Genomic DNA, 13,957 nt, shown 5'->3' with positions numbered 1-13,957 from the left:
GCCAAAAAAGTGGCAAGGGCTTCACTTTCTGACTCTGGATGCGGAGGCGTGACGCGCATCCACGCGACGCCTTTACATTGCTCACTAAATCACAACCACTTGACCAACAGCAGCAAACTCCGTAAAACAACATGGCCACCAACAGAAGAATCATCTCGCAGGAGAAGACCCATCTAGATCAAGATGAGGTCCAGCAGCAGCCTTCCATCACAACTCCAGCTGTGCCCCAGTATGCAGAGTCCATCTATCGTCTCAACGGATCTACTACTAACCAACCCACTTCCAGACATGTCATTGTCAAGCTGCTACTCTTCTCGTTTGCTATGATTGTCCTTCCGATCTCATCATACTTTTTGACACTCAACAATCTCTATTCTGGTAATTATCATGCATTCATCAATCACCATTCACTCCCACTGACCTCAGCAGGCAATTCTACGTATGCTGGTGCAACCGCTGCAATCATTGCAAACTTTGTGTTAATTGGCTACGTTATTGTCGCCATGAGAGAGGATGCAGGTGAACGAGCAGAGGCTGAAGAGAAAGACAAAAAGTCTCGTTAGTTCACAGATATCGTCGCTTCAAAATAATGTTAGAGCATATGTGTGCGGTAAATCGTGAACAAACAAATTTCTTTCAATAATTAAAAAGAACTGAAAAGCGAGTGATTTGAAATGAACAAAAAAGCAAGAGATGATTGATTTGTATCGACACCATTGTGATGGTGCCCGCTTTGCGATGCGACTGGTTCGTCGAGCACCAATCCATCCGATGAGAAGAAGGATAACCCAAACGCCGCTGAGATGCAGCTGTGACACACCCAGCTCCCTCCCAATCCGCCCATTAGGTCATTACGTATGTACTGCTTCTTGATAAAAGTCTTTCAGCGACTGCTTTAACCCTTGCTGAATCGCTTCTTGAAGAAACCCTTCTTCTTCTCTTCTTTTGCTGGGGTGGGTCTCGTGGCAGGCGGCAAGCTGCCGCCTTGAGAAGCGAGGGGGCCATCAGCACCACCGAGCTTGATGGGTGCGCGAACAGGCGGTGCTTGTGAGCGTGCCTCTGGGTTTCCACCCTGGGCACCATTCTTGCGGCCGTACGACATACCGTAGCCGCCATCCGAATCACTGGCATACTCCTCCATGATTGGAGCGCCATTGTTCATATCGTAGCCATAGGGGTCGTTCTGTCTAGGTACGCCATTGGCACGGTCCAGAGAGCTGTTCTCGCTGCTAGGGTCTGTCGAGTTTCCCCAAGGTCCTGTACTGTCACTGTGTTGGGCGTTTGTGTCGTAGGAGTCGTTGTAGCTGTGCTGAGGATAGAATCCGTACCCGCTGTTGGAACGGCTCGAGTTCATACGTCTTGTGTATTGGTTGCGGCTGGGAGGTCCTCCAGGGATGCTAACGTCAGAATAACCGTCCTGGCGGCGCGATGCGTAGTAGCCGTTCTCCTGGTCTGGTTGATTCGGTTAGTGTCATGTTAGGACGATCAAGAGATTTGATACATACTGTTGCCACCATAGTAGCTGCTTCTACGGCTCATGTCATTGTTGTTGTTGTTGTTGTAGGTATAGCTCTCTGTGGTATGTGTTAATAAGGCGTCCTGGGGTCTGGAGAATGATGGTGCACGTACCAGATCTGCTGACGGAGCGACGCTTGTAACCACCATCAATAGCTCTTTCAAACGATCTAATGGTATCCAGAGGTCTTTCCCAGCGAGGACGAGTGGGATTCGAAAGGTCGGGTTCGGCTGCGGGACGTGATTAGTGACTAGGAAGTAGGTGGAGACATCAGGAGAAAACTTACTGATTACATTACCATTACTGTCTTTATGTTGGACCTGGCGGAGCGACTCGAGGGTCGATGCCTCCATCATGGCGCGATCTTGGTTGGGGTCAGCCGGGGTCACGGGAAAGCTAACAGCGACGTCTGCCATGTTGGGAATGCAAAAATGTGGTAATCGGGTAGGTAGTGGGTATAGACAGTGATGGGGAAGTTGCAGAAAAAAAGAGGAAAGAACACACCTCCAGGCTGGGCTTCATTGATAGCAGCATTTGGGTTCGCCTTGGACCCGCCCTTCCAGAAGCTATCGCGGCGTTGCTTTTCGGCAGGGTTGTCTGCCAACACCTCATGCTTGCTGCTGCGACTGTGATCGGATTTGTGACTGAAAGCGCGAGAGGTTGTCCGCGGGCGGGAACTGGGCGACGATTGATCCATGCTGAAGCGGGCTCTTTCGGACCTTTGCCGGACACTGACTAGTACTGTGGATAAGTCTGTCGAAAAAGCTGGGGCGACTTTATTATGGATATGCGACACGCGAAAAAAGCGAGTGGAAGTGGTGAGAAGATGAGGTCTCTACGAAGCAGAGAGATGGAACTTGGAATAAAAGAACAGACGAGGGAAAAGAATTGGGCGCCGTGTAGGTTTGTATCGCGAAGTGATTACGAGGCATTCGGCTTGGGTTGCCGCGCATGCAGAAACAAGAGAATGTTGCGAATGTGGCTGGTACCTCCCAAGAGTTCGTCTCTCTTGCCTGCTTCTTACTGCACACTATCAACCCTGTCTACATAGTAAGCATATATATACTTTCGACGGAACTCCTCTCCATGCTCTCCACAAGTCTTCTTTTCTTCATCACAATTCGTTCTTGAGATACAAAGATACAACCTGAAGCTCGCCAGCAGCACGCCGAGCAATCGTCGGACGGTTGATGGCTTTGAGGCGGTGCACCGCGTAACGACGAATGATGTGGCACCAGAAACGTCGTGGCCCGACGGGTACCTTTGGTCCTGACGATGCTTCTTCCTTGTTCTTGTCTGATCTCATGTCTGCAGCGTTTGACTAGCAAGGTTGCTCCCAGCAGATTTCCCACCTTTTGATACATTCCACAGTCAGACTCGCTCGTCCATCTCCAGCTCGCCTTACTGTGCATCTGTACTCCCCACACGAGTATTCTCCCATGGGGAAAAACACCCTCAATGTGTAGGGAACGGCTCGTTGTGCCGTCTTTCAGTGCTCGGCCCTTGGTCGATCGATGATTGACTTTCGATGTTTTGCACATGCGGCTTGAGCTATTCTTGTTCTGGTCCTTATCACCTTATCTTGTCATCATAGTCCGCCAATCCGTAGCGGCATCCCGCAGATCCTTCCACACGGACTTGGTTCCATCCGTTCGCCGAAGGGCGACGAGGTGACATTCGATAACGGGTGAACCTGATTCCTGTCAAAAGGTCCAGCCTGCTTTGGAAGGAGCGTCTGTTCTTTCATCGCTGTTGAATATTTCCAAGTTTCAACTGCCGTCCAATACTTTTGTTGTACCTGAAAAACTGCCTGGGAACCGGTCAATCGATCTTTCCTTTAGATCTATACGAGTACGCGTTCAATGCGACAAGACAGCCTCGGCTCAAATCCTAGAGAACTGGTAAAGAGCACTTAAACCCGGGTTGCGGCTCAAGCAACTGGCATGCGATTTCTGGAAAGTCGTATACCGTTGCAAACTTTGTTTGAGTTATTTTCCGATGCTTGAAGACTGCCAAAGGTCCGGTCGCTGTTGTCGCAAGCTCGCATCTATGCGTGTTTCACCTATACCAGAACTAAAAACCCATTCTTCGAGAAAACTTTTCGAAAAACACAATACCCATTGAGAATTATTTGGAATCGAGATATCTTCGTATGGACCATGATCCGTGAAATACCTTAAGTTTTGCCTCCAAGCCTAGTCTGCAAGATAAATGTCCAGATGCTAATTATCCTCTGCTTTCTTAATGCCGTCGAGAAGCCAGGCTACCCTTAGCCATGACATAGATACAGTTAACCATCCTTACTGTCCATTCTGGTCTTCCTCATGCTGTGCTTCAAAAAGCAACAACTCAGCATGCAAAGCACGCAGCCAACCCAGGTCATTCGCTCGAGCTGCAGCATTGATGCCTCTTTGAATTTGGCTATGAGTTTGCATGGCCAGCTTGGGACGATGTCTTGACAAGATCTTGAGCACAGGTCTGACCAGACTTGCGATATTCATTGGATCGCTTTGAGAGCTGCTGGTGCAGTGTGTGACAACATGAGTAAGCATATCAAGGTGTTTGTCTTCCATAGTCTGAGGTGTGTTAGCTACCGCCGCTTTGAGCAGTTGACGGAGTAGAGGTAGGAACGACTCGTCCTCAGGCGCAGTCGGGAAGTCTTTGAGTATGTCGCAGATTTTCGGGACTAGGATCATTTTGACAGCTCTCATGTTGTTTTCAGCAGGACTGTTGGACTGAGGTAACTTGTTTTGGCTCCCAATGTCAGTGATGTCTGCTTGCTCTTGTTGCAACGGCTTAGGCTTATGTTCTTGCAATATCTAAGCGCTATTAGCTATGGCCCTCTCAAGCTGCTGGAGAAGCTGCTGAGCACTTACTCTCGATTTTTCTGATAGTTGCTGGTCAGTATGCCATGCCGCGTAGGTGTTGTCTTTCTCGGAACTCTTCGTGTTAGGCGTGCTTGAGTTCAGTTTGGGTGAAGGTGTGTTATGTTTGATATTGGGAGATACGTGTGGTTTAGCACATGGTGGACTCATGCAATCTGGTGTAACCAAGCCCGATTCCAGCACTGAGTGCGCTTTTGTGCTTTCTCCCAACTGTGACTTTGCGCAAGACATTGATCGAAGTCGTTTGAAGGGGCGAGGAATGTCGTCTACGTCTTCAGTCGTGTTTAGGTCATCCTCATCCAGGAGACTCTGTCCGCTCTGAAATGAGGTGTCAGCGCTCTGCGGCTGATCAGCCGTGATTGATGCGCTGTGCTCGGTGGCTGTGACACGATTGCGTAGCTGCTCATACTCTTCAGCAGTCAATGGTTGTAAGTCAGGCGCCTGTCCGAGGTCTGCAACTAGATCATCGACGGACTCATCGGGTCTCAAGTAGGCTTTGCCATCATCGACGGTTCTGAAGAATAACTCAGGTAGACCGAAGTCACTTGCTGCCTTATTCTTCCAAGTGGATTCTGCCAAAAACCCAGTCTGGTCAAAGTGCTCTGCGAAAGCCTTTCTCAGCGATCTGTGAGAAACCCATCTTGTGCCGGGACGACGATTGCGGCCTGGGTTTATGACATGCCTGGCAAAGGCAGCCATCAACTTTTCGTCGTCATTTCCACTCTCGAGTTCTCGGATCTTCTTTTCGGATATGGCTGGCGTAACAACGTCATTGGCGGGCCAGATAGGACGTGCAAGCTCATAGACGCTTGAATAACGAGGATCGTCGATAGTGTAAAGTTTGGTGGAGTTGCCTGGTTGCATTGTTGTAACGCTTCTGGCAAGGGCGAAGCCGTTTCGAGGATTGTGGAAGGAGGGAACAATGTCAGAGTCATTGTCCATATCTATCGATATATCCTGTAGGTGGCGCTTCATGGTGAACGTGAAGCGAAGTGACCAAGAGTGTGTGATAGTCAAGTGAGAAAAACTGTCCAACTAGGCAAGAGCAACCAACTTGGCAAGAAAAGACTTTGGGCGTGTCTCCTTGGTAGAAAGTGAACCTTGGATTGTGCAATGGATAGGGGTAATATCCATAAGAAGGAGCAGATGACCAACGTGATTTCAGGTGTGGCAGTCTCTAAATGCCGAAACACATATGAACAATAACATGTGAAGCAGGACCGGCTCGCCCAGTCAAAGAGTATCGAGGAAGGCGACGGACCACTTGGAGTTACAGTAGGGGCAGGAGCCAGCTGGGGGAAAAGAAACATAAGAAGACAGTAGACCTTAGAAGATATGTGGCATTTCGACTCAATTGGGCTGGGTATTGTATGACTGTAATGTGAAAGCTATCGACTCGAGCAACTATACCACCAGACCCAAGATAGTGCGGGTTCCGCCAGGAGACAACCCAGGAACCCGTGGACCAAAAGAAGAGCCGGAAATGCGTTCAATCATGATAGTTGGCCGTGAAGGAAGTCTTTTGAAGACTCGCCAGAGATGCTGGTTATGCTCATTGAGCCCCGAGCATAGCAGCAACGTCCTTATCCAGACCGACACCTTCGCCAGTACTGAAGAGCTCGTCATCCATTTCAGAGTTGTGGTTCATCTTTCTTCTCTTCAGTCTAGGATCAGAAGTGGCAGCAGGGCTGTTAGATGCAGGGCGGGCCAAGCTGTTAAGCAACATGTTTGCACCCTCTGACATGGCAGGAGTATTAGTCTGGAGAGCTGGTGGAGGCTCAAATGAGGGAGCGGGCTCGGTATGTATGGGTTCTTGTTCTTGGTTGCGGTCTGCGGCGAAAGTGTTTGATTCCAGGAAGTCCTGGTCGTATGTGTGGTCGTCTGCGGGATAGGCAGGCTCAGGAGAGCCAGTGGGCGTGAAGTTTTCGACATCAGGAGGAGGTGGAGTAAAAGATTCGACCTCAGGGCTGCCGTCATTCTCAGCAGGACGAGGATTGGCGGACGCGTCAGAGGAGACAGCAGCCGAAGCATCACCAGACAGACCACGCATAATGCCGTCCTCGACTTCCTTCTTCTTTTCCTCGATAACAGCTCGGCGAGACGAAAGCTCGGAGTATGTCTTCTCTTCTTCAGCTAGCTTGGCCCTATTAGCATCGAGCAGTTTCACCAGACCAGTAATGAGTTCGTTCCGAGCCTTGAGGCTAGCATCAACGGCGCCCTCTGCAGCAGCGAGGTTCTTCAAAAGCGATGAGAGACGAGCTGCGTGAACAGGAGGACTGGGTACAGGGGTGTTCGGATCCGTCAGCTTTGCATGTTCGGTGTTTGCTGTCTGGACGAGAGGTTGAGCGGCGGCGTCGGCGCGAGAGAGAGTAGATTGCAGTTTTGCCAGGGGTTGTAGCTCTGATGGGATGGGCGGAGCGGAGGAGTTGGAGAAGAGAGAGCCGCCGAAAAGGGAACCACCAAGACCAGCACCGCCTGAACGAGCGCTACGTGACTTGTCGACCTCTGCAGATTGTTAGATGCGAGTATGGGCCGGGAGACGAAGGAGGTTGGTACCTTGTATGCGCTTCTCAGTGGCATCCTGTATGGCGAGATCAAAGATATTGCGCTGACGCCAGACTTCTACGACACGCTTGATCTTGCCGCCAGTGTCTTGGGTGCCGCTCTTGTAGGCTAAGGATGTGGCTTCTGCGATGATCTAGTCTGGTCAGAGGGGGTTGAAAGTGTACAAGAACAGAACGCACAGGACTGAAGGCGACCAGGAAGTCGTCCTTTTTGCGAGCCTTTGATTGCTGGACAACCTCTATGGATGGTGTCAGTAGTGGTCGCGTGTGAGGGATAGAGTTCCATATGGGTACCATTGGCGAGATAGATCAGGTTGAGCTTCTTAGGAGGATTTGAGTCCTTGAGTCTCTCGAGCCACAGCTCAGCAGTACGGTCTGCGTGTCGTCTAGATACAAGACTAAGCTATGGTGACATGACATGTTGCGGCGCAAAGCAAACAAACCTGTGAAAGATGATCCATTGAGCGACACTGACAATGCTATCTTGGGTTTCATTCAGCGCCGAGAGCTTTGCTCTTACGGCATCGTCAGCGTAAGCCATGTTGCACGCACAAGATCAGAGCAGAATGCAATGTTTTCTAGAGAGTAGAAAGCATCAATCGTCACGCAGCAAGCGCGCGCAATCAAGGTGCCTGGACTTTATATGGATGGAAGGAGCCGAAAAGCTCGGGCCGCTCTTTCCCGCATCATCGGCGGTGCTTGCAGCGGTCTTGGGAGTCGCTGCTGCTCCGTGATACCCCAAGGCTGGCTGGCCATTAGCTGTCGTCAATTCAACTTCTAAACAACAACCACGATTCAACTCCTCATTCACAACCACCATCTACACCACCTCACTAGCAGACCTGAAAGCATCCGTCCCGTCACCGTCAATCTCACTATCTGCGCATCACCACAACCACCACAATGGCCGACAAGTTCCCCTCTGTTGAGGACCTCGACTCTGGTATATCATTGCAACCCAACCACTATCCACCCATCGACGACTAACACATGATGAAAAAGGCCTGATTGGAGACACTACCGACAACAACATCGATACTGGAATGGCCGACGAACCTTCAGACTTCCTGGCTCGTGAGCGCGCTCTCCTTGGTGACGACGCCGACCAATTCGCAACCCCTGCCGACAACGCTGCAACCGCCGGTGATGACGATCTTCTCGGAGGAGGCGAATCTCACCAGGCACCTGCTGACCATGAGATGGGCGGCTTCGAATCCAGCTTCCCTGCTATTGACACATCAAACGAGGTGAGCCTCCTTCTGCTCTTCCTTTCTACCATCAAACAAACAGCATTTATTGACGCGCATATCCACTACAGGGTGTAGCTCCTGGCGGCACAATCACCGGCTCCACACTACCATACCAACCCAAACAAGCCTCATACGAAGACGAGTCCGAGCCCGACGTCATCCGCGAATGGCGCGAGCGCAGAGACATGGCCCTGCAACACAGAGACGAAGTCTCCCAAACCAAAAAGGAAGAAACCATCAAAGCTGCCCACTCAGCCATCGACGATTTCTACGAAAACTACAACAACAAGAAGGACAAGACTGTTGCTCAGACCCGCAAGGAAGCTGAAGAGTTCCTCAAGTCTAGAGAGGACACTACTGCTGGAGGCACCAGCTGGGACAGAGTCTCCAAGCTTGTTGATCTCAGTGGAAAGGGTGTTTCTGGTGGTGCTCAGGGCTCGGCAAAGGCCAAGTTCAGAGAGTTGTTGCTTAACCTTCGCAAGGATGAGAATGCCCCCGGCGCCAGCGGTTACTAAGATAGAGATACCCCTCCCTTTTCTTGCGCCTCTATGCAATGATTCTGGACAAAAGAATCATGTAAAAATATGAGCTTCTGACTTTGAAGATTTTGGATTGTACAACTCTGGTGCTTGGAGTCTTTGAAAGCTCATGTCTTGACCAAGATCTAGTGCTGCTTTCTGTGTGATCAAATCAATTTGTTGATACAGTGAACGAACAAGCAGAAGTGTGGTGAAATGTTTGAGTGGGGTATATTTCCATCTACATCTTTATAACAATGATAATCCTCTTCTGATGAGCACTGTAGCTCTGGAGCCATCGAGAACAGATAAATGCAAACACATCTACATAGACAGAAGAGAGAAGATGCTGGGGGTATTTGAGACACAAAGAGGAAGATGACCATAAAACCAAAAAGCAGGCCACTTTCCTATGACCTTTCACTCTTTGGCGTCCTCGCAGCAACAGCCTCTCCAGCCGTGATATCCTCCCCTCTATATTTCGTGCCTTCTTGTTCTTGCATCTGCTCTTGTCCTTCCTGAGCATCACTCTCCTGCCTCAATTCCATCTCAATCTCCTCTTCTTCTTTGATGTCCGGGCCATGAGGACGCGAAGACCTAGCTTCGTTCCCACTCATCTGCCACTCCATCAATTTGCTAAACGCACCTTCTTTCTTCTTGCTCAGTTCCTTGTACGTGCCCGTTTCTGCTACTTTGCCGTCGTTGCCGATGCAAATGATCATGTCGGAGCGTTTGATGGTTGACAAACGGTGCGCGATGGAGATTGTGGTGTTGTTGCCTGCGAGGAGGGAGTTCAAGGCTTGGTTTACGAGGGTTTCAGACTCCGCGTCTAGAGCGCTGGTTGCCTCGTCCAGGATCAGGATGTCGGGGTTTTTGAGCAGGGCGCGGGCGATGGCTAGTCTTTGCTTTTGGCCGCCGGAGAGTTGGGTGCCTCGTGCGCCGACGTGAGTTTCAAGGCCATCGGGCTATGGAGTGGTTAGCGACGTGTTGTGTGTTAGGATGTCAAGGATTCTACTTACGAAGTCGGAGATGAACTGGCAGTTGGCCTGGCGTGCTGCAGCAATGATCTCGGCACGAGTGGCCAGGGGTCGACCATAAGCAATGTTCTCGGCAACAGTGCCAGAGAAAAGAACAGGCTCTTGACCAACATAACCGATCTTTCTCCTCAACTGCTTGGCATTCATTGTGGTAATATCGCGTCCACCGATGAGAACGTGGCCTTCCGCTGGTGTGTAGAAGCGCATGATCAGACTGGCCACTGTGGACTTGCCAGCACCTGATGGAGCAACAATGGCAACATTAGTGCCTTGTTTGATAGTAAAGTCCAGTTCGTTGAAAATGGGCACTGCAGGACGAGTGGGATAGGCGAAGCTGACGTTCTTGAAGACGATATCGCCTCTAGCACTGGTGACGGGTTCACCCTTTGTAGGGCTAATGGTTGGCTCACGGTCTTGTAGCTCGAAAAGACGCGAGGCAGCTCCGACTCCCTTCATCAATTCCGAGTAGAAGCCTGAGAGACCAAACAGCGATGATCCGGCGTATGCCGTGTACATGAGGAAACTGGACAGGTCACCGACACTGATAGCTCCACTCCTAACCATGCCACCTCCAAAGTACAAAAGGGCCAGGAAAGTCATGTTGCCCATAAATCCGGAGGAACTGAAGAATACAGCACTGATAAGAGCTTCCTTCTTGCCGAGATCAAAAATCTTGCGAACCTGGGTGTTGTAACGATGGACTTCCTGCTGCTCACCAGCAAATGCTTGCGACGTGCGAACATTTCCCAGACGCTCTTCGGCAATCTTGGTCAAAGTTCCAAGGTTCCTTTGAATACGCCTTGACAAAGTACGAATGGTTCGTCCGTAGAAGAAAGCACCAATGGCGACAGGTGGGAACATGAGAGCCAGAATGCCAGTCAATTTCAGACTGACGTAACCCATGAGACCAAAACCAGCGACAGCGGAAACCAGAGATCGTAGACCATCAGATACGTTTTGTGTGATACTCTTTCCGACAATGATGGTGTCTGAACCAAGACGTGAAATCAAGTCACCTGTTCGGTTTGCATCGAAGAACTCTGCGTTCTGAATAAAAGTACGTCTGAAGAGTTGGGAGCGCAGTTTGGTAACAATACGCTCACCGACAATACGCAAAATGATGATGCGACCATAGTTGGCAGCAGCACCAATGGCCAAAACGGAACCCAGTGCGATGTAGAAGACGGGCATGGTCATGCCAAAGAGCAAATCGGCGCCTTCGCCTTCGGCGGGTTTAGTCGCGGCATCCAGAATCTTACCAATGGAAAAGGGCAGAGACATTGAAATGGACGAGGAAATGAGCAGGAAGAGGAAAGCCCAGGAGAGGACCTTGAGCTCTGGACGAGCAATCTTGAGTAATCTCCAAATCTCATTCTGACCACCCTTCTTTCCAGTACCGTCTTTGCTCAACTTTGCGGACAAGTTTAATTGGGCAGCGCTCTTTGCCTTTTCTGTAGGCTTGAAAGATTGGTCATCCATGGCATCCTCATCCTCGTGATCTGGCTGTCTCTTGACCTCATCTCGGTATGAGCGAGCGGCATCTTGAGACTTGTTGAGAAGAGCGGATTGAGCAAAAGGGCGTCGTAAGGCCAAGGATATAGCGGATTGAATGGGAGTATGTAACGAGGGGCGTGACAGGGGTGTCAAGCGTGCGCATGAGAGGCCGAGAGAATGTGTGGGTAATGATGGCGGTTGTTTGGCCTGTGTGCTCAGGAGGCGAGTGTGTCTAGCTGGAGCAAGGGTCGATCTCGACAGGACCGACAGCAAAGTGGAAGATTCCTGGCATGCCCTTGAGCAGAGCCATTGCCGAGGGTGCATGGCGAGTTGAGGCTCTCCAAGGGCGGAGGGTGGGCGGAGCGAGGGGAGGGGAGGGGAGGTGTCGCAGAGCGCGGGTGGGCGAGAGAGATGGTCTACCGCGTTGTATGGACAGAGCGGACAGCAACGAGCATTCTTGTCATGGGTGTTGTTGGGCTTGTTGCGACATGAGTTGATTTGGTGAATGAGCTGCTGCTAGTCTAGACTTGCAGCCGTGCCCTTTGTCGCATCGTCATCACGAACCCTTCGGCCCGCCGGTGCGTCGCTCGGAGCTCGGGCGTTTCTATTTGCTTCGATATTCCGACAATCAAACAACAGAACAGGCTGGAAGACAGCTAGGCAATCACTTCTTCTCATAAGACCTGTCTTCTCTGCCTCTACTCACAGAGTTCCCGTGACACGCACAAAGGAAACACTCCAACGCAGCTTCTTTCTGAGGACCCCGCAACATGCCCGTTGATTACAGTAAATGGGTAGCTATTCTTCTCCTGAATCCACTCACTAGAAGCTGACATTGGTATTCCAGGACGCTCTCGAGCTGTCTGACGACTCAGACATCGAGGTCCACCCCAATGTCGACAAGCGTTCCTTCATCCGCGCAAAGCAGAATCAAATTCACCAACAGCGTGTTGATCGCAAACACCAGATCGAGACCCTCAAGTACGAAAAGATTATCAACGATGGCTTGATCAAGCGCATAGATGACCTGCTCGAATCTCTTCAATCATTCAAACAAGAAGCCGAACAGGCTCAGTCAGGCTTTGAACGCTACATCTTCCAGGCTCTCATCAAGAGCACTGGCTCTCCTGACGCAGATACCCCTCCTCCCCCATCAGCTGGTGTCCATGCAAACGTCCAAGATCCTCCGCGCTACAGCAAGATGATGGCTGCCCTAGTCGACCAAGCCAAGCAGGCCGTAGACGAGACCAAGCCTGCCCCTTCAGCATACTACGCTGCCTTCATGACCGAAGTTACCTCGCACAAGACAAAGATCCAGGACCTACAAGTACAACTTCTGCAGAAACTCGCTGAGCTCGAAAAGGAGGAAAAGTCAAAGATTACCAGCGAAACTTACAGAACCGGTTTCGACAGCTCTCACGTCTCCAAATCATCAGCCAAGCCTGGTACCAGCAAATCTTCTGCTACCCCCGAACTGCTTAACCCTTCGCGTCCTTCACTCCAGAATGCTGAAACAGGTCAGACATCTGGCGCCGATGCCGATATTGAGGATGAGTCGGTTGTGACAAAACCTGTCGCTAGTCTAGACAGCGATGACGAAGACATGCAGGCTTCACCACTAGCAAAGCGGTTCGCTAAGATCAAGTACGGCGACTATCGTTCTTCTCTGGAGTTCATATCAAACAACCCTGAAGTCATGGGCGAGAAAGAGACGGATGGTTTACTAGTCGAGGCCTTCAATGCACAGAGTGACGGAAAGGACGACTACGCAAGACAATGTGTCCACCAGGCACTCTTGCTACAGTACTGCCGACAACTCGGTCGCGATGGAGTACAACTCTTCTTCAAACGCGTCACCACACAAGGTCACCAAGCACAGAAGTTGTTCATGGACGACGTCAACTCAACATACGCTAGGATCAGGTCCCGCACAAGAGAACTCGCTGAGCAACGCAAGCGTGACGAAGCAGAGGGTACTGGCGGTGTTGAACAAATCCAATTGCACGCAGTCGACCCGAACACCACCATCAACATTGTCGTGCCACCTGCCGATTCCACTGATGAGGACGCTAAGCAAGCTCGCGCAGTCTTTGAGACCTTCCCGCCAGGTCTGCAACGCGCTCTCGAGAGTGGCAGCTTGGACAGAGTCAACGAGGTCTTGGGCAAGATGAGCGTTGATGAGGCCGAGCAAATTGTAGCACAACTCGGCGAGGGTGGTATGTTGAGTCTGGAAGAGGGCGTCATTGATGCAACGACCGAAGAGGGAAGAAAACAGATGGAGGAGATTGAACGTTCGGGAAAGATGCCCTACGACCAGGAAGGGCGTGTGATCGAAGAGGTTGAGGACCCTGGTATGGATTAAGCGTGATGATGGCGTGACTTGTACAGTTTTACCGTAATGCTACAAGACACCTTATCAAGAACAGTAATGCCTCATAGTTAACATTTTCTATCAAGATCTTAAAATTGCGAAATCACAGTATGAGATCTTGTCAGGAGACCAGAGATGTTGTGGTCAGGGGTCGCTCGTACGAGTTTCAAGAATGAGCTGATCGTCCTTCCCGAACGAGAGAAGCAAACAAGCGACATTCAAAAACAGGAAAACTCATGCCGGGACACAAGAAAATTGCTCAAGAGTATTGCAGGATTCGGGAGAGACGTTCAATACAGCACCATGTAACTCGCGAGACCGA

The 13,957-nt window shown here is 50.6% G+C and overlaps 7 protein-coding genes across 7 annotated transcripts; 3 read left to right on the top strand and 4 right to left on the bottom strand.

The window, feature by feature from the left end:
* Positions 1-131: 131 nt before the first annotated feature.
* On the top strand, positions 132-563 carry M437DRAFT_80512 (vacuolar ATPase assembly integral membrane protein; the record flags this gene model as incomplete). The annotated part of the gene is made up of 3 exons (XM_041027366.1): positions 132-229; positions 287-378; positions 430-563. The coding sequence occupies 3 exons, from the start codon at positions 132-134 to the stop codon at positions 561-563; spliced, it is 324 nt and encodes a 107-aa protein (XP_040884904.1).
* Positions 564-895: 332 nt separating this feature from the next.
* Positions 896-2,213, bottom strand: M437DRAFT_37889 (uncharacterized protein; the record flags this gene model as incomplete). The annotated part of the gene is made up of 5 exons (XM_041019736.1): positions 896-1,452; positions 1,506-1,574; positions 1,630-1,746; positions 1,803-1,912; positions 2,017-2,213. The coding sequence occupies 5 exons, from the start codon at positions 2,211-2,213 to the stop codon at positions 896-898; spliced, it is 1,050 nt and encodes a 349-aa protein (XP_040884903.1).
* A 1,603-nt stretch (positions 2,214-3,816) lies between these two features.
* M437DRAFT_62245 (uncharacterized protein) lies at positions 3,817-5,376 on the bottom strand (the record flags this gene model as incomplete). The annotated part of the gene is made up of 2 exons (XM_041024039.1): positions 3,817-4,335; positions 4,393-5,376. The coding sequence occupies 2 exons, from the start codon at positions 5,374-5,376 to the stop codon at positions 3,817-3,819; spliced, it is 1,503 nt and encodes a 500-aa protein (XP_040884902.1).
* Positions 5,377-6,325: 949 nt separating this feature from the next.
* M437DRAFT_28004 (DUF618-domain-containing protein) lies at positions 6,326-7,506 on the bottom strand (the record flags this gene model as incomplete). Its single annotated transcript, XM_041019128.1, has 5 exons — positions 6,326-6,906; positions 6,958-7,099; positions 7,146-7,204; positions 7,260-7,351; positions 7,409-7,506. Coding segments are annotated over 5 exons (972 nt in total), but the record flags the coding sequence as incomplete, so codon positions are not given.
* A 362-nt stretch (positions 7,507-7,868) lies between these two features.
* On the top strand, positions 7,869-8,730 carry M437DRAFT_36013 (uncharacterized protein; the record flags this gene model as incomplete). Its single annotated transcript, XM_041019364.1, has 3 exons — positions 7,869-7,908; positions 7,968-8,212; positions 8,284-8,730. The coding sequence occupies 3 exons, from the start codon at positions 7,869-7,871 to the stop codon at positions 8,728-8,730; spliced, it is 732 nt and encodes a 243-aa protein (XP_040884900.1).
* A 527-nt stretch (positions 8,731-9,257) lies between these two features.
* M437DRAFT_10153 (uncharacterized protein) lies at positions 9,258-11,303 on the bottom strand (the record flags this gene model as incomplete). The annotated part of the gene is made up of 2 exons (XM_041018551.1): positions 9,258-9,698; positions 9,753-11,303. Coding segments are annotated over 2 exons (1,992 nt in total), but the record flags the coding sequence as incomplete, so codon positions are not given.
* A 731-nt stretch (positions 11,304-12,034) lies between these two features.
* On the top strand, positions 12,035-13,626 carry M437DRAFT_80506 (Hsp90 co-chaperone Cdc37; the record flags this gene model as incomplete). The annotated part of the gene is made up of 2 exons (XM_041027365.1): positions 12,035-12,058; positions 12,112-13,626. 2 exons carry the CDS (start codon positions 12,035-12,037, stop codon positions 13,624-13,626), a joined length of 1,539 nt encoding a protein of 512 aa, XP_040884898.1.
* Between the last annotated feature and the right edge of the window lie 331 nt (positions 13,627-13,957).

This window comes from Aureobasidium melanogenum (assembly GCF_000721775.1).
Source record: "Aureobasidium melanogenum CBS 110374 unplaced genomic scaffold scaffold_1, whole genome shotgun sequence".
In the NCBI taxonomy this organism is placed as follows: domain Eukaryota; kingdom Fungi; phylum Ascomycota; class Dothideomycetes; order Dothideales; family Saccotheciaceae; genus Aureobasidium; species Aureobasidium melanogenum.
Note: the sequence above shows the minus strand (reverse complement) of the source record. Positions and strands in the feature narration are given on the sequence as shown.